General features: G+C 38.5%; 2 protein-coding genes and 1 long non-coding RNA gene across 11 annotated transcripts in view; 2 read left to right on the top strand and 1 right to left on the bottom strand.

The window, feature by feature from the left end:
- Nucleotides 1-413: 413 nt before the first annotated feature.
- LOC126632805 (uncharacterized) lies at nt 414-3,632 on the bottom strand. The gene is made up of 2 exons (XM_050303298.1): nt 2,752-3,632; nt 414-1,329 (listed from the first exon to the last, which is right to left on the bottom strand). The coding sequence occupies exons 1-2, from the start codon at nt 3,349-3,351 to the stop codon at nt 571-573; spliced, it is 1,359 nt and encodes a 452-aa protein (XP_050159255.1). The 5' UTR covers nt 3,352-3,632; the 3' UTR covers nt 414-570.
- A 2,048-nt stretch (nt 3,633-5,680) lies between these two features.
- LOC126632040 (WD repeat-containing protein DWA2) overlaps nt 5,681-19,264 on the top strand; it is a 17,715-nt gene continuing 4,131 nt past the window's right edge. For all 9 annotated transcript variants that reach the window (XR_007626554.1, XR_007626553.1, XM_050302254.1 and 6 more), the window contains exons 1-8: nt 5,681-5,841; nt 5,957-6,040; nt 6,143-6,275; nt 6,576-6,687; nt 7,151-7,250; nt 12,034-12,161; nt 12,461-12,530; nt 19,117-19,205. Coding sequence is in view for 7 of the 9 variants with exons in the window: in XM_050302254.1 (XP_050158211.1) it covers nt 5,797-5,841; nt 5,957-6,040; nt 6,143-6,275; nt 6,576-6,687; nt 7,151-7,250; nt 12,034-12,161; nt 12,461-12,530; nt 19,117-19,205 (761 nt within the window). In the remaining 2 variants the exon portion in view is untranslated. The remainder of the gene's footprint in view (nt 5,842-5,956; nt 6,041-6,142; nt 6,276-6,575; nt 6,688-7,150; nt 7,251-12,033; nt 12,162-12,460; nt 12,531-19,116; nt 19,206-19,264) is intronic.
- LOC126632041 (uncharacterized) lies at nt 14,270-15,608 on the top strand. The gene is made up of 3 exons (XR_007626555.1): nt 14,270-14,331; nt 14,428-15,167; nt 15,386-15,608. It is a non-coding gene; the product is annotated as an uncharacterized LOC126632041 (long non-coding RNA).

Here is a 19,264-nt window from a genome sequence, read left to right as displayed (position 1 = left end):
TTTGATTTTTTAATATGGGTTCAAAGTTTGATTATTTGTTTTTTTAAATTTTATCCTACTAGATATTTATTTTTAATTTAGATTACTGTTTTCTTTATTAATTATAATCCACATTATCATCCAAGTCATTTAACCGTTTAAAACTCTCCACATTACTCTTAATCTAGACCGTTGAATGTTATAAAATCTAAATGCTACAAAGAAGTGTAAAAGTGTGTGTAAAAATATTTGTTCTTTGATCGTATCCCATATATAAATAAGCACTTACTTAAGTAGATGTTTGAATATTGATTAATTTGATTGCTTGATTGAACCTGGTCATGTGAGTTAAATGACTTCTGAAAAGACTATTCCATCCATACTTTGTTGTTATAGACCAAAAGTAGTATAGTTTGAGCTGTAAAGCCTGCGTGTTCTGTTAAAAAATCACTCTATATGATCAAATCAAGAGAATGTTTATTGTTAAAAAATGAAGAAAAAAAAAAATCAAGAGAATGTACGGATCCAAAAACACTCTCTTCCACACTATATTTCTTTCTCCTATCATTGTCGTTCTGTATTTGTTAATGTTCAGTGGCTACAAATCTGTTCCGCCGGCGGTGCGTCCCAGTTGGCAGTTCGGTTCTTCAGTTGGTTGAAATCATGAATGCATTGCTCCGTCGTCATGCCTGCAACTCGCTTTCGCTTGGAAGCGAGTTTCTGCCCAGCAACTCGGTCAAATTTGCTCTCCCAATTCTTTTCCCAAGCTTCATGGGCATCACAGAGCTCAAGGGTGCCGTTGGCCCAGTGGGTCCAGCTCCACCCTTTGTAGAGGCTCAACATCACGTCCGCCACGCACGGGCCTCGGCACACAGGCTTGCAAGGCCTGCACTTGGCCCCGCTCAATGGCCCTGGGCTTGACAAGGAGGCCACCGGGACTCCAAAGCGGTGTGGCGGGAACTCGTACTGGCGGTCTGTTACGATACAAAAGGGGAGTCGTTTAGTGACGTAAGGTACCCCTTGGGTGGTGAGTTGGGCCTTGAAGGCGGTTTCGGAGTTAAGTTGGTGGAATCCGGCTGCGTCGAGCTGGGGAAGGAGGGAGAGGCGGGAGAGGGCGACAGTGGAGGTGTTGAGGTCGCCAACTCCAAAGCGGTCGTTGAGTCCGCCATAGCTGGAGCCTGGTGGGACCAGGTAGCGACCGGGCACGAAGTATTTGGGGTGGAGGGGGGCGTTCCAGTAGCCGTCAACTCGGGTTCGGACAATCCAGTCGTAGGTGAAGTTGTTCTGTTTTTGGTAAGCTTGGATCATAGTTAGGCAACCTTCCACCAGGTTGAAATATTGCAACAGACCCTGCACATGTATGACTCATAAAATAAATGTAATTTAATTACTTAGAAGTGAAAATTTCATGAATTAAAATTTCCACTTTTTATATTATGTATCAACTATCAAACAAGAAAAAGAAAACAGAGCAACGGAAGAGACAAAATGACGTTTTATTTCTCTTTAAATGTTATGTTAATTCGATAGAGAAAATGACTTTTTAGACCTTTCCTTGCTGCTACAATTTATTTAAGGGAAGTTTAACAAAAAGCTCCGGTACTGTTTACTTTAACAAAAAATCATATTTTTACGTTAAAAAGTTCATACTATTCACTTTATCATTTATTTCGTCCTCATCGTTAAAACTTAAAGTTTTCAAATTCTTTTTATTATTTTTCCTTTTATTTAAAGGGCTTTAGATCTAGATCCAAAACATAAATGATTTTTAAGAGCGAGTTTAATTATCTAATTACATATTTTTATTCTTTTATACTTATTTTATATTTTCTAAAAATATTAAAAATCAATTAAATTCTAATACTACATTTTCCAACTCCAAAAAATCTAATTATCATCTTCTAACAAAAAAACTAATACGCTAACATAAATTTATCTGCAAAATATTCTATCCGAACTCAAGTAACAAATATATAAATATATATTATACCTAAAAACGAGATATGAAATCTAACTAAAAAGTAGAAAAAAAATATAACATACCTACAAGCAAGACACATTAATATATCAGGTTGATTATAAAAAAAAAAATCTGTCATATTGGTAAGAACAAAAAATAACGAAAAAAAAAGATATAGGTTGATTATAAAAAATTTAAAAAAAATCTATAATAGGATTTAAAGCAGAAAGAAGAACAAAAAACAAATAATAAAAAAGAAAATTAGGAAGAAAATTAATTTTAATAATAAATCTTATCATTAAAAAGAAAATTATTGATAACAAAATAATTAAATTTAAAGAATTGAATTTATTTTAAAAAATTAGACTATTTCTAGTATTGCTTAAAAAAATTAAACTTATATCAAGTTTATTCTTTATTTAAATTATTATGATTATTCAACAGTTGGTTGTTCAGCTGGCCTAAGTATAATAAATTTACATAAATTCTATGGCATGTGACTGCATTGTTTGTATTTCCTCCTCGTAGTCCTAGGCGTAGCTCCGACTAGGAGGTTAGAGCACGCGATTGAAACGGCAACTAGAAGTAATTGTTGTAAACACGTTATATACCACGATTAGTCACGTTCCCTAATCTTCTTTCTTTCTGGTCCAGCCAAAATCAATTAATTCTGTGTGACCATACTATAATATCCCAAAACAGAAATATAGTTAATAGTTTATGTTATTTCTGTTTCAAGAAAATAATTATAAAAAAAATAAAAAAAATAAAAAAGGAAAAAAGAGAGGAAGAATTGAGAAGGAAAGAGGAACCTGGATGCCATTGGGCGAGTTCTGAGCGGTTAGGACTCGGAGCTGGAACTCAGTCTCGGGCATTGGTTTGGGGTGGAAGATTTTGACGGCGGCGATCCTTGGCGCCGATTTGAGGAGCGAGAACTTGAACGCGTTGGGGTCCACAGGACTGTGCAAGAAAAGATCGGAGTTGGAATATTTGTTGAGAATCTTGTCGAGGATGGACGGCCCCGTGAGCTCGAACCTCCGGGCCCCACCTACCAAGCAGACGGCGATTCTGGAGCGATCCAATTCATCCTCCTTCTTCTTCTTGATCAACGACTCGGTCCGATCTTGATTTTGGTTTGGAGGCGAAGCAATTGGCGTTGAATTGAAGTTGTTGGACGGCACCTGGAACTGGAAGGCGCGGCCGCCGCGAAAGATGGATCGGATGGGAGCAAAAGGGATGTTGGTGGGAGAGAAAAAAGAAGAGGAAGAAGAGAAGGAGGAGAGTGAGAGGAAGAGTATGAGAGATAGGGGAGGGATGAGTAAGAGCAGCCGGCGCCAATCGAGATCGGAAAACCATCTGGAGAAATAGACGGTCATCCTGTTTTCAGGGAGGAGGGTTCCCCACTTCACCATGTCATCTGATTAGATAGATGTTGACGATGATGATGGTGCTGGATTGGATCCCGTTGCAATAAGTGGCTTGAGAAATTAGGGGGTGACTTTGCGTTTACTCCTCCCTCTACACCTCAACACTTTAATCACACCACTTTGATGTTATTCCCATATTTTTCGGTTTCCGCTTCCAACTTTGTTTTGCTTTTGGGTGTTGGATGGGATCGACTGTGGAGAAGGAAGGAAGATGGCAAAGCCTTTTGGTGTGAGGCGACGACAGGAGACTCTTTAGATAAGGTTTAGAGGAGGATCATGATATACTGACGTGATATTTTAGGGGCAGAGGAATTTTCCGTTTCGGGGGCCTACGGGCTCTTGTTGACTTACTTGATCCAGCTGTCTGGGTCTGGTTTTTAATTTTCTTGGGTTTGACTCGGTGTCTACTGTTTGGTTGGTAAACCAGCTACATCCTATTGTACCTTCTTGGGCTCTCGACTTGCCCATGCTCGTCTATCTTCGACTGTCCATAGGAAAAGGCCAGGGGCAAAGTATAAATAATGCTGGATAGGAAAAGGCCGAGGGCGAAGTACAAATAATGCTGGCTTCCATAGGAATGGGCCAAGGGCAAAGTACAAATAATAAATAATCTACGGTTTGTTTGGAAGTGTTTTTTAAATAATTAAAAGTGCTTTTGTTAAAAAATATTTTTGGAACTAATTCTTAGTAATATTGCAAGTGAATCCTATAAAGACATTTGAAGTGCGTCCTACAAAAGGCACATAACCGTTGGTTCTTGCTGTAAGTACTTCTAGGGGTTTTGGAACTCAATAATATTTTTACTAAAAACACTTTTAGTTGTTTTAAAAGCACTTTCAAACAAGTCTGTAGTCTAATTTGTTAATTGCATAGACGTGCCAAGTGATAAGTGTGAAAGATAGATAGGGAAGCTTTGCATTCTTTTTTTATTATTTTTTGTCCCTCTCAACTCTTTTCTTTTTCAGTTCCCATAAATATATTTTCCCTTGCAAATATAATTAAGGGTAACAAACTGTTTACTACCTTCATATTTTGTGGTTTTCAACATTTAGTACATCAAGTTTTTTTCGTCCCATAGTCATACCTAAAGTGTTAATTTTGGGACAGTCTCATACATCCGTTAGTCAAACTGTTAATTCTCCTGTTAAGTGGTGACGTGGCACCCATGTGGACAATGAATGGGCCCCACATGTCATTACAAATATTAAAATAATTAATTAATTAAAAAAAACCATCCCTTCTCCCCCGCCCCAACCCAGAAGAAGAAGAAGAAGAAGGAAAAAAAAAAGAATCTGCAACCCATAAGGAGGAAGAAGAAGAATAAGAGAAAAAAAAACGAATCTGCAACCCAGAAGAAGAAGAAGGGGAAAAAAAGAATCTGCAACCCAGAAGAAGAAGAAGAAGGAGGAGGAAGAAGAAGAAGGAAAAAAAAAAGAATATGTAACCCAGAAGGAGGAAGAAGAAGAAGAAGAAAAAAAAAACCAAATCTGCAACCCAGAAGAAGAAGAAGGAGGAGGAAGAATGAGGAAGAAGAAGAAGAATAAGAAGAAGAAGAAGAAGAAGGAAAAAAAACCGAATCTGCAACCCAGAAGAAGAAGAAGGAGGAAGAAGAAGAAGAAGAAGGAAAAGAAAAAAAACGGAATATGCAACCTAGAAGAAGAAGAAAGAGGAGGAGGAAGAAGAAGAAGAAAGAAAAAAAAACGGAATCTGCAACCTAGAAGAAGAGGAAGAAGGAGAAAGAAGAAGAAGAAGAAGGGAAAAAAAAACCGAATCTGCAACCCAGAAGAAGAAGAAGAAGAAAAAAAAAAAAACCGAATTTGCAACCCAGAAGAAGAAGAAGGAGGAGGAGGAAGAAGAAGAGGTGGGTGATGGGAAGACAAAGAGGTGGGTGATGGGAGGGTGGGCACGGCCGCACGGGTGGGATTTGGGGAAGATGAATGTTTTTTTATTTTATTTATTATATATATATATATATATTTTTTATTTTATAAATAATTTATTTTTAATTTCCATGTGGATGACACGTGGTGTAAAGTCATTGTCTACATGGACGCCACGTCACAGTTAACGGGAGAATTAATAGTTTGACTAACGGATGTATGAGACTGTTCCAAAATTAACACTTTAGGTATGACTCTGAGACATAAAAAACTTAATGTACTAAATGTTGAAAACCACGAAATATGAGGATAGTAAACAGTATTTTATCCTATAATTAAATGAAAATAGAATTAAGGGGGAAAAACAAGAAGAAAACGGTGACGTGTTCAACATTTTAAAGTTGGGCCTGTACGGCTCATTAGCCCAAGAAAATGAAATTTTGGGTGCTGTAACTTGGAAGTGGGGCGAGGACGGGGTTGGGTTGTGCATGCAAAGTTGCAACAACGACGGTCGTAGTTTCAGTTTCGGGCAGTGGAGCAGCAAATAGCAATGCAAGGAGGATCATCGGGGATCGGGTATGGTCTGAAATACCAGGTGAACTTTTGAAATCCTAATCCTCACTTCCCTTCTTTTACCCTCTCTTCCCCAAATTCATGAACCCTACTGATTCGATTCCGATTCCCATTCGAACAATCGAACAATCGGCCAGGCTAGATGTATATCAGATGTTAAAGCCGACACAGATCATACTAGCTTCATCACCGGCACTCTCAGCCTCAAAGAAGAAAACGAGGTTTGCCTGCCTGCCTTCTTCCCTCTCGTCGAATTCTTTCAAACATAATCGGTGGATCGGAATAATTGAATTGAATTGAATTGAAATGTTGAAATTGAGTAGGTGCATTTGATTCGGCTCTCTTCCGATGGAACCGAACTCGTGTGCGAGGGTTTGTTTTCTCACCCCAACGAGATCTGGGACCTTGCTTCCTGTCCCTTCGACCAACGCATCTTCTCTACTGTTTACTCTACTGGTAATTGCTATTCTGTTTTCTTTTCTTTTATTTTTTTCTGATTATTTCGGATTTCCCCTGATATGATACCTTTGAATTTTTTGAACAACGCTTGGATGACATATTCTCACTGTTAATTGGATGCTTTTCCTCTTTTATCTTTCCTATTTCTCTCTAAGTTTTATGCTAATAATAATGGTAATTATGCATTTTCATCTCTTATTTTATATTGCTTCTCTATTTGTATTTTGCTTTCAATTCTCTCCAAGTCCAGCATGTCAGACATTGGCAGTGTTTTTACAAAGTTCAATGTGCTTGAAGGCGAGTCATACGGAGCAGCAATATGGCAGATCCCCGAGTTATACGGTGAATTGAATTCCCCTCAGTTGGAAAGAATTACCTCCCTCGACTCACAATTTGGCAAGATCAAGTGGTCAGTATGTTAAGCCTGCTCTTTCTCTCGGCATCATTTAGTTGCCCAATTGTGTTTTATTAATTTCGAAGTCATCTTTCATCCTCCCAACCATTTTTTCTTTTCTGTTGTTGTCTTTTTTGGAATGAAATAGAAAGATGTATGCCACCACAGAAAAAGGATCTCTAGAAATATAAATTATTACTTTAGTAGTTAAATTTATTATGTTATGCTTAGAAGTTAGAACGAAGATGCTCATCTAATGTTCTTGGATCATGTAAGTTTGTGGAGGAGTATTTGGTTTTCTTGTAACAGGTGTTACTTTGCAATAAATTTCTTGTGGAATATAACTCGAGTTTGTTTCGTGTTATTTGTTTTGAGATGTGGTTTGGTATGAACTTTGTATTATATGTTGGACTCATTGATTCTTTCCATGTTATTTTTGACTCTCTTATGCAATGTGATGTGAATATACATTGAACAGCATTCTTTGGTGGCCATCGGGAAGGCATGATAAGTTGATCAGCATTGATGAAGAAAATTTGTCCTTGTGGAGCTTAGATTTATCAAAAAAAGCGGCTCAGGTAATTTTATGATGAATTTCCTTTAGAAATTTCTCGTCAATCATCCGCATATGTGATACATATATAAGTAACCAGATTCTGTCTCTTTTCAAAATTTAAAATGGGAAACTTTGGTTCCAGTTGACCAAAATCTTAGACTAAAACGTTATTTATTTGAATACTTTGATTGAAGGACAAAATATTAAATTTCAGTATTAATAAATAATTTTAATAACGAAAATTAACAATTCCTTCCTAAAATCATGCAAAGTTTAGTACCAAATAGGGATTTTTAATTTTTTCCTCAAATTTGAATTATGTGAAATTAGATCAAATTCTTTATTTATTACAAAATAATTTTTTTTAATTTTTAAATTTGGGTACGTTAGGGTACATTTTATTATAAAATATGGATACATTATAGTTAAAAAAAAAATTGGTTGGTTTTACATAGAACAAAGTGGTACATTTTTTTTTTTATGAAAAATGGTATATTTAGGTTCTCATCCCTCCTTTTTTTAATTTCATTGATTGAAACCTTATTCCTTTTCAATTTTTGATCAATGTCCTTTGGTTTTTATGCACATCATTATTTCAATAATATAATATTTACATGTTAGCGTACTTAAATTTTATAATTAAAAATTATTTAGCCACTTCCAAATAGTTCCCTTTAGTGTTAGAAACTTTACATTTGATATATTTATACTAGTATATGTGCGTGAAAGTTTTTTATATTTTGTTTTTAAAATTAAAGGAGAGATGAAGAGAGTGAGAGAGAGAGAACGTGGGAGTGGGGAGGTGGGGAGAGAGGTTATTTTTTATTTTTTGAATTTTTAAAAAATTAGAGACATTAAAATCACTTGTAGGTGTGGCTTAAACAAAAAAACAGCAAAATTTCGTTTTGTGAATTTACAGTATTGTCCTTAATTTTTTTTATTGTGATAGAAGACTAAATAGTTTTTTCACCCTATTTTGGTTGACAAAAAGGGTTCTATTAATATGTTTTAATTTTATTATTTTTTTTAAATTAGAGATGTTAAAATCATTTATAGGTTTAAACAAAAAACAACAAAATTTCGTTTTGTGAATTTACGTTACTATCTTTAACTTTTTTGCTGTGATAGAAGACTAAATAGGCTTTTCACCCTCTTTAGGTTGACAAGGAGGGTTGTACTAATATGTAGTTTAGATTTTGTGACAAATGCATTTTCAATATGTACCTAAATTTAATTTGCAGAGAGGTCGCACTTGGTGCGATGGCAAGTGCCTTCGCCCATGAGCGGTAGGTCTCGGGTTCGAGACTTGGGAGCAGCCTCTCCATAAATGGGGGTAAGGCTAGCCGACATTCACCTCTCCCAGACCCTGCGTAAAGCGGGAGCCTTGTGCACTGGGTACGACCTAAATTTAATTTGCAACCATTTTTTTAGTTTTAGTTTGTACCCATATATTTTTGTGCCTGTATTTTTAAACTTTTATTTGTACCCATATTTTAAAAATCTTTTATTTGTACTTATAAATTATTTATAGTGTACCCATTTTTCATTAAAAATGTACCACTTTGTTATATATACGTAAAATGTAAATGTACCCATTTTCTTAATGTAATCTATTCACTTTTATTTTATTTCATTTATATACCATATTTTATAATATTTATTATTATTATTTAAAATGGACCAACAACAACAACAATAAAGCCTTATCCCATTAAGTGGGCTCGGCTATATCGTCATTGCGCTTGGTTCTGTGACACGTCTTCCGTTAGATTCAAGTACTCTAAGTCTTTTCTTAGAGTCTCTTTCCAAATCTTCCTAAGTCTTTCTCTACCCTTTCGACCTTGAACTTCTGTCTCGTAATCGCATCTTCAAACCGGAGTGTCTGTAAGCATTCGTTTCACATGTCCAAACCACCTTAACCGATTTTCTCTCATCTTTCCTTCAGTCTCGACTATTCCTACTTTACCTCGAATATCCTCATTCTTTATCCTTTCTCGTGTGCCCACACATCCAACGAAGCATTCTCATCTCCGCTACACTCATTGTATGTACGTGTTGATGCTTCACCGCCCAACATTCCGTGCCATAAAACATTGCTGGCCTTATTGCCATCCTAAAAAAATTTACCTTGAGTTTTAGTGGCATACAACAGTCGCACAACACACCTGATGCACTTTTTCACTTCATCCATTCAACTTGTATTCTATGGTTGAGGTCTACATCCAACTCTCCGTTCTTTTGCAAGATAGATCCTAGGTAGTGAAAGCAGTCGCTCTATGGTACTTCCTGATCTCTAATCCTCACCCCTAACTATTCTGAACCTCCATTTGCACTGAACTTGCACTCTATATACTCTGTCTTTGACCAACTTAGGCGAAGACCTTTAGATTCCAACACTTATCTCCAAATGTTAAGCTTCACATTTACTCATTCTTAAGTTTCATCTATCAACACTATATCGTTTGCGAAAAGCATACACCAAGGAATATCATCTTGAATATGTCATGTTAACTCATCAATTACCAATGCAAAAAGGTAAGGACTTAAAGATGAGCCTTCATGTAACCCTACAGTTATGGAAAAGCTTTCGGTTTGTCCTGCATGAATTCTTACGGCAGTCCTTGTTCCATCATACATATCCTTTATAGCTTGGATATATGCTATTCGTACTCCTATCTTCTCTAAAATCCTCCAAAGAATGTCTCTTGGGACCTTATCATATGCTTTTTCCAAATCTATAAAGACCATGTGCAAATCCTTTTTTCGTACCTCTATATTTTTCCATTGATCTTCGTAAGAGATAGATTGCCTCTATGGTTGAGCGTCTGACATGGACTCGAATTGATTGTCTGAGACCCGTGTCTCTTGCCTCAGTCTATGCTCAATTACTCTATCCTAAAACTTGATTGTATGGCTCATTAACTTAATACCCCTATAGTTCATGCAATTTTGTACGTCCCCACCTTATTCCTGTAGATAGGCACCAAAGTGCTCTTTCGCCACTCATTTGACATCTTCTTCGTTTTCAAAATCTTATTAAAAAGGTTTGTGAGCCATGCTATATCCGTCTCTCCCAAGACTTTCCACACTTCGATCGGTATATCATCTGGGCCTATTGCTTTTTTATGCTTCATCTTTTTCAAAGCTACAACCACTTCTTCCTTCTTAATGAGTAGTTTCTACACTCTTTTGAGTTACTCAACTCCCCCAAAGAAGTACTCCTTCATGTCCTTCATTGAAAAGATTATGCAAATAACATTTCCGTCTATCTTAGACCGCGTTCTCTTTAGCAAGAACCTTTGCGTTCTCATCCTTGATGCACCTCACTTGGTTCAAGTCTCTTGTCTTCTTTTCCCTTGCTCTAGCTAGTTTATAGATATCCAACTCTCCTTCTTTGGTATCTAGTTGCTCATACATATTGTCAAAAGCCGCTAGCTTCGCTTCTCTTACCTCCTTCTTCACTATTCTATACCTTTCATCGTTTTCATTATTTAAAATGGACCAATATTTAAAAATAAAAATATTCAAAATAAGAAATTTGATCAGTTTTCTCACAATTCTAATTTGAGAAAAAAAATTAAATATCCCTATTTGATATTAATCGTTGCATGATTTTAGGAATGATTTAATAATTTTGTTATCAAATTTCTTACATGATATTGAAATTTAAAATTTTTTTCTTCAATCAAAGTATTCAAATTAATAAAGTTTCAATCTAAGATTTTAGTCAATCAGAACCGCATCCAAAGTTTCCCTCTTAAATACATGAATGGTGCATTATAAATAAATTAAGGGTACAAATAAAAGGTTTAAAATTATGGGTACAAATAAAAGATTAAAACAATGATGGGTGTACACAAGGTTCTAAAAGACGCTAGTCGAGCGGAGGTCAAGGGCCTAGCGCCTAGGCAGTTTTTTTAATTTAAATTAAATTTATTATAAACCATATAAATAAATATTTTCTTATACTTAAAAAAAATACATAATTATATTGAGATACATAAATTGCAAAATAGAACGACATAGATTATAAGGTATTACAACATATTGAAAACATGGAAGCATATAAGGAGTGTTCATCTAAGTATTCAACAAGTCTGATAATTTATTGAAAAAATAAAATGCAAAATGAAATGTGTGTTCATTCAAGTATTCAACAAGTCTATGATAATTTATTGAAAAAATAAAATGCAAAATGAAAGTTATCTATTTTTTGGTAAGAGTCACGATCTAGTTGGGTGCCTAGCGGGCGCCTAGGCAGGGTTAGCCGCCCTTTTTTAATTTTCATACGCCTAGGGATTAATTGGGATGGTGGCCAGCCGCCTAGCGCCTGGACCTGGATTTTTAGAAGAGTGGGTACACATAAAAATTTCAAAATATGGGCAGTAAAAGAAATTAAATATATGGGTATAAATTAAAACTAAAAAAATTGGCTGCAAATTAAAAAATGGTTGCAAATTTAAAAAAATGGGTACAAATTAAAAATAGATATATTTGGAAATGGTTAAATAATTTTTAATTATAAAATTGAATATGCTGACATGTAATTGAAATAATGACGTGGATAAAAACCAAAACTTACTTATGCATGAACCGAAGAAGAATAAAATGTTATTGTTGTGAGCAAGGTAGGAAGGAAAAGACAACGAAATTTTCCTCTCACTCTCTCACGTATGTTTTGTATTCAATCTTGTTACCATAATAAAACTTATTGGCCTTTCAAGATCTTAAAAGGCTTAGAAGTCAATGGTATATCACTTTCAATTCCAGAGTGATTCTTATTTAGGTTTGTTTTCCGAGTCCAGGTACAATCACAGGAGTCAGCTGGTGTGATGCACTACTTGTCTGGTGGTGCATGGGATCCACATGATATCAATGCTGTTGCAGCAACATGTGAATCATCCATTCAGTTTTGGGATCTACGAACAATGAAGTACGTATTAACACTTGCATTGTTTTTATTTGTTAAACAGGGCCAACATGGATTTTCAAACTTAATTAGTCAAATCCTCATGTGAAGCATATATTCAGTTTTGATAGTTCACATGAAGGGCTGCCTAGGGATGGCTACTGTGGTACTGTTGTACTACTATAGGGACTGGCTTGTCATTCTGCAGATTATATTTATTATCAACCAAGAATGAACAGAGCTATTTTAGGGACTGTTACTTGTTTGAGGTTTTTGTCATCAATATCCTTTCTTGATCAATAATAGTTACCGTTTATATGCAGGAAGACAAATTCTATTGAGCATGCTCACGTTCGCAATGTTGATTATAACCCCAACAAGAAACATGTGCTTGTAAGAACGTAGTTTTCTGTTCCTCTGAGTGTGCTTGTTTCATTCTCTGTCTATATTTAATTCAATTCATTCTCTTCAATTATTCTCTCGAGTCAATTCTGAATTTGAGAACTTGAAAGATGTTCACATAACTTGCGTGCTCGACTCATGCACTGACACAGAGACAAGGATTAGTCTATTGTGTTGCATAAAAATCGAGTAACAGTATTCTCATCTCACAAGAAATCTGTCTACTCTCAAAATACATTAGAGCAACAACAACAACAACAACAACAAAGCCTTTTCCCACTAAGTGGGGTCGGCTATATGAATCCTAGACCGCCATTGCGCTCGGTTTTGTGTCATGTCCTCCGTTAGATCCAAGTACTCAAGTCTTTTCTTAGGGTCTCTTCCAAAGTTTTCCTAGGTCTTCCTCTACCCCTTCGGCCCTAAACCTCTGTCCCGTAGTCATATTTTCGAACCGGAGCGTCAGTAGGCATTCTTTGCACATGTCCAAACCACCGGACCCGATTTTCTCTCATATTTCCTTCAATTTTGGCTACTCCTACTTTATCTCGGATATCCTCATTCCCAATCTTATCCTTTCTCGTGTGCCCATACATCCCACAAAGCATCCTCATCTCCGCTACACCCATTTTGTGTACGTGTTGATGCTTCACCGCCCAACATTCTGTGCCATACAACATCGTTGGCCTTATTGCCGTCCTATAAAATTTTCCCTTGAGCTTCAGTGGCCTACGACGGTCACACAACACGCCGGATGCACTCTTACACTTCATCCATCCAGCTTGTATTTTATGGTTGAGATCTCCATCTAATTCTCCGTTCTCTTGCAAGATAGATCCTAGGTAGCGAAAACGGTCACTTTTTGTGATCTTCGCTAGATTGCTCCGGTCATTAGTGTGGATAAGTATATAAATGGATAGAGATATGAAAGCAAACACAAGATGTACATGGTTCACCCAGATTGGCTACGTCCACGGAATAGAGGAGTTCTCATTAATTGTGAAAGGTTTACACAAGTACATAGGTTCAAGCTCTCCTTTAGTGAGTACAAGTGAATGATTTAGTACAAATGACATTAGGAAATATTGTGGGAGAATGATCTCGTAACCATGAAACTTCTAAGTACCGGAGTGTGGTATCGTCTTGACTTTCCTTATCTGTCTCATAGGTAGATGTGACATCTTCTCTGGAAGTACTCTTCCTCCATCCAGGGGTGGTATCTGTAACTGGTGGAGATGCACAAGGTAATGTATCAATGTCACTTGAAGCTTACTTGTAGTTTCAGGCTTGGTCAAGCGCGATACAAACCATGTAGTAGGAGTCCCCCAAGTCGCCGAGCTAGGGGATCTGCTGAAAGAGGTGACAGACAATGTAAGCAATCAGAGCTCCGGCTGATTGTTCACATTCTCCCTATCTTACAGGCAGCATGAAGGATAAAGAGAAGAAAAATGAGAAGAGATGATATGGGATACTTTTGCTTTTGAAGAAGTAACTTTCCACAGGCTTATTCTTGAACTGGGCTGGAGGGTTTTCTGGTTTCCTCCAAAGTATAAGGCCGACTGAAGAATTTGAGGGTCAAAACAAGTCCATCAAATCTAGAGTACGTTCGACCCTGCTGATATGGGATACTTTGGCTTTTGATAGAGTAGTGGATGTATCGGCACGTGTGCTGTTACGCTTGTCTCCACATGCTTCCTTGTATCCTTCTACCTTGCCCTATCTGTTCCTCAGGCAGATGCGGTATCTTCCCTAGAAGCATAAGATGTTGAAGATGAGTACTCGAGAGCAATGCCAGGTAAGTAATCAGGTAAGGGGTTCCAGGTAGTCAGTTTTTGGCTGGAAGCTTGATTCCAAGTGCTGACTGATTGCTCTCTTTCTCCTTGTCTTGCAGGTAAGAACAAGGCCAAAGGAAAAGACAGGGAAAAAGCATGATATGGGATACTCTTGCTTTTAACCTTGATGATATGAGATAATCTTGCTCTAGTATAGCTTGTTTACAGAGGTATTATCGGGGGGAAAGAAAGCTGAATATTTCGAAAGGCTTCGTTGGGAGTGCCCTCTCAGATAAGAGGAAGGGTTGAACATTTTTGCAGGTCTGCCTGTCCGTTGGGGATGGAGGTCGACATATATAGGAGTCTCTCTAACATCAAGTCATAATGCTATTCCTTTACCCTGCTTGGTCATAGCACGGTAGTGGGAGCTGCCAGCTTCACAAGTTTTAACTCTGTCAGAGCACTTTGAAAAAGTGGTCTATGGTATCTGGAAAGCTGATGTTGCGTGTGAAGATTACAGACAAGCTTTATCCAAGGAGATCCAGCTCTTGAAGTTTGGAAAGTGGTGCCTCTTCGGTTTTCGAGCAAGCAATCCTGTCGGGGATCTGGCTCTCGAGATTCAGAGAACGATGCCTCTTCGATTTTTGAGAAAGCAATCCTGCTGAGGGTCTGGCTCTCTAGATTCGGTGAGCGGTGTCTTCGATTTTTGAGAAAGTAATCATGTTGGGAGTCTGGCTCTCGAGATTCGGAGGGCGGTGCCTCTTCGATTTTGGAGCAAGCAATCTTGTTGGGAGTGTTTTCTCGAATGTGAGTAAAGGTTGGGCATGTTTGCTAGTCTACCTTGCCACGAAGCACAGAGGTTGACACACAGGGACTTTCCAATTATCCAGCAGTGGTACTGTTCCTTTACCCTCTCTTCGATTTTTTAGAAAGTAATCATGTTAGAAGTCTGGCTCTCGAGATTCGGAGGGCGGTGCCTCTTCGATTTTGGAGCAAGCAATCTTGTTGGGAGTGTTTTCTCGAATATGAGTAAAGGTTGGGCATGTTTGCTAGTCTACCTTGCCACGAAGCACAGAGATTGACACACAGGGACTTTCCAATTATCCAGCAGTGGTACTGTTCCTTTACCCTCTCTTCGATTTTTGAGAAAGTAATCATGTTGGGAGTCTGGCTCTCGAGATTCGGAGGGCGGTGCCTCTTCGATTTTGGAGCAAGCAATCTTGTTGGGAGTGTTTTCTCGAATGTGAGTAAAGGTTGGGCATGTTTGCTAGTCTACCTTGCCACGAAGCACAGAGGTTGACAAACCGGGACTTTCCAATTATCCAGCAGTGGTACTGTTCTTTTACCCTTGTGGGTAATAATATGGTAGCTAGACCTTCAAAATTTATGTGTCTAAACTTTGTTAGTGTTGTTTCTTTGCTATTCTTTTACCCTTCTTGGTCAGAGCGATGTAGTGGGAGCTGCAAGCTTCACGTGTCTCAACTTTGTCAGAGAACTTTGGCAAAGTTATATGTGGTACCCATGAGCTACTGTTGCGTGTGGGAAGTGGGTGATTGAACAGTACGATTCATGTGCTTTCTACTTCGCCAGAAATCTTCGACAGAATGCCCATAATTTCCGCAAAGCTGAGTGTGCGTGTGACAGGTGCTGACAAGGCTGGAAAAGTAGGTGCCTCTTCGATTTCTGAGATCGGCCCTCGTGGTCTCTGAGCAGCCCAGCTTTTGAGAAAGCAAGCCTCTTCGATTTCTGAGATCGGCCTTCGTGGTCTTTGAGCAGTCCAGCTTTTGAGAAAGCAAACGCCTCTTCGATTTCTGAGATCGACCCTCGTGGTCTCTAAGCAGCTCAGCTTTTAAGAAAGCAAACGCCTCTTCGATTTCTGAGCAGGTGCCTCTTCGATTTCTGAAGCTTCGTCGAGTGCAGATTTTTATAGGGGCTGACATTAAGTTCCAAAGCACACTTGAATATCCACCAGTAGAAGCTCAATTCTTGCACTTCTAAGATCTTGATTTGTCCGACCTCTTCTCTCTTCAACACCTTTGAAAATGTCTGGCCCCTCCGACCGTCGTTTTGACTTGAACCTTGTTGAAGAGGCAGCCCCGCCTTCTCCAGACAACATATGGCGCCCATCATTCGTCTCCCCTACTGGTCCTCTTACCGTTGGGGATTCCGTGATGAAGAATGATATGACCGCTGCGGTAGTGGCCAGGAACCTTCTCACTCCCAAAGATAACAGACTACTTTCCAAACGGTCTGATGAGTTGGCTGTTAAGGATTCTCTGGCTCTCAGTGTTCAGTGTGCAGGTTCTGTGTCTAATATGGCCCAACGCCTATTTGCTCGAACTCGCCAAGTTGAATCATTGGCGGCTGAAGTGATGAGTCTCAAACAGGAGATTAGAGGGCTCAAGCATGAGAATAAACAGTTGCACCGGCTCGCACATGACTATGCTACAAACATGAAGAGGAAGCTTGACCAGATGAAGGAATCTGATGGTCAGGTTTTACTTGATCATCAGAGATTTGTGGGTTTGTTCCAAAAGCATTTATTGCCTTCGTCTTCTGGGGCTGTACCGCGTAATGAAGCTCCAAATGATCAACCTCTGATGCCTCCTCCTTCTAGGGTTCTGTCCAGTACTGAGGCTCCGAATGATCCCCCTCCGGTGCCTTCTCTTTCTGGGGCTCTACCGACTGCTGAGACTTCTCCTAAGCAACCTTTGTGAAGGCTCCCTCTTGTTTGTTTATTTTGACTCAAGTATATGTACATATTTGTAACTTATCGGGGATATCAATAAATAAGCTTTCCTTCATTTCAACGTATTGTGTTAAATACACCAAAGCCTTCTTCGCTAAGTTCTTTGAATTTTCTTTTGTTGAAGCTTGTATGTTGAAGCTTTGTGAGTGGAGCATGTAGGTTGAGGTAGTGTTCCCTTAATTTCCCGAGTGAGGAAAACTTCTCGGTTGGAGACTTGGAAAATCCAAGTCACTGAGTGGGATCGGCTATATGAATCTTAGAACGCCATTGTGTTCTGTCCTGTGTCATGTCCTCCGTTAGATCCAAGTACTCTAAGTCTTTTCTTAGGGTCTCTTCCAAAGTTTTCCTAGGTCTTCCTCTACCCCTTCGGCCCTGAACCTCTGTCCCATAGTCGCATCTTCTAATCGGAGCGTCAGTAGGCCTTCTTTGCACATGTCCAAACCACCGTAACCGATTTTCTCTCATCTTTCCTTCAATTTCGGCTACTCCTACTTTACCCCGGATATCCTCATTCCTAATCTTATCATTTCTCGTGTGCCCACACATCCAACGAAGCATCCTCATCTCCGCTACACCCATTTTGTGTACGTGTTGATGCTTCACCGCCCAACATTCTGTGCCATACAGCATCGCCGGCCTTATTGTCGTCCTATAAAATTTTCCCTTGAGCTTCAGTGGCATACGGCGGTCACACAACACGCCGGATGCACTCTTCCACTTCATCAATCCAGCTTGTATTCTATGGTTGAGATCTCCATCTAATTCTCCGTTCTTTTGCAAGATAGATCCTAGGTAACGAAAACGGCCGCTCTTTGGTATTTCTTGATCTCCGATCCTCACCCCTAACTCGTTTTGGCCTCCATTTGCACTGAACTTGCACTCCATATATTCTGTCTTTGATCGGCTTAGGCGAAGACTTTTAGATTCCAACACTTCTCTCCAAAGGTTAAGCTTTGCATTTACCCATTCCTGAGTTTCATCTATCAATACTATATCGTCTGCGAAAAGCATACACCAAGGAATATCATCTTGAATATGTCCTGTTAACTCATCCATTACCAACGCAAAAAGGTAAGGACTTAAGGATGAGCCTTGATGTAATCCTACAGTTATGGGAAAGCTTTCGGTTTGTCCTTCATGAGTTCTTATGGCAGTCTTTGCTCCTTCATACATATCCTGTATAGCTTGGATATATGCTACTCGTACTCCTTTCTTCTCTAAAATCCTCCAAAGAATGTCTCTTGGGACCCTATCATACGCTTTTTCCAAATCTATAAAGACCATGTGTAAATCCTTTTTCCCATCTCTATATCTTTCCATCAATCTTCGTAAGAGATAGATTGCCTCCATGGTTGAGCGCCCTGGCATGAACCCGAATTGGTTGTCCGAAACCTGTGTCTCTTGCCTCAATCTATGCTCAATGACTCTCTCCCAGAGCTTCATTGTATGACTCATTAGCTTAATACCCCTATAGTTCATGCAATTTTGTACATCGCCCTTATTCTTGTAGATAGGCACCAAAGTGCTCGTTCGCCACTCATTTGACATCTTCTTCGTTTTCAAAATCCTATTGAAAAGGTCAGTGAGCCATGTTATACCTGTCTCTCCCAAAACTTTCCACACTTCGATTGGTATATCGTTTGGGCTTACTGCTTTTCTATGCTTCATCTTCTTCAAAGCTACAACCACTTCTTCCTTCCGGATTCTACGATAAAAAGAGTAGTTTCTACACTCTTCTGAGTTACTCAACTCCCCTAAAGAAGCACTCCTTTCATGTCCTTCATTGAAAAGATTATGAAAATAACCCTTCCATCTGTCTTTAACCGCGTTCTCTGTAGCAAGAACCTTTCCATCCTCATCCTTGATGCATTTCACAGAAAAAATGAATGACAGGGTGTACTTATATCTTCCAAAATATATAATGATTAATTGACAGGGTAAGTCTTCCAAATTATATAATGATTTTTTCTTTTTATTTTTCTTTATCATTTCTCAACATGGCAGTTATCACGATCATTTGTTTCTGTTACTATAGCACAAATTGTTAACACTTTTACAGATAACTGCAGAAGATGAATCTGGTATACATGTATGGGATCTTAGGAAGCCAAACGTGCCTATCCAGGAGCTTCCAGGACACACACACTGGTAAATATTTTCTGTACTGTTGCATTTCGGTCTCTTCAGCCATGGTTTTGCCTGATGAC

This window comes from Malus sylvestris, chromosome 8, assembly GCF_916048215.2.
Source record: "Malus sylvestris chromosome 8, drMalSylv7.2, whole genome shotgun sequence".
In the NCBI taxonomy this organism is placed as follows: Eukaryota; Viridiplantae; Streptophyta; class Magnoliopsida; order Rosales; family Rosaceae; genus Malus; species Malus sylvestris.
The sequence above is the reverse complement of the archived record's forward strand: the minus strand, read 5'-3'. Positions and strand labels throughout refer to the sequence as shown.

Coding starts and splice junctions, on each gene's coding strand:
- LOC126632805 (XM_050303298.1), bottom strand. CDS start 3,351: ATGGTGAAGTGGGGAACCCTCCTCCCTGAAAACAGGATGACCGTCTAT. Junction 1,330..2,751: donor ACTCGCCCAATGGCATCCAG/GTTCCTCTTTCC, acceptor ATACATGTGCAG/GGTCTGTTGCAATATTTCAA.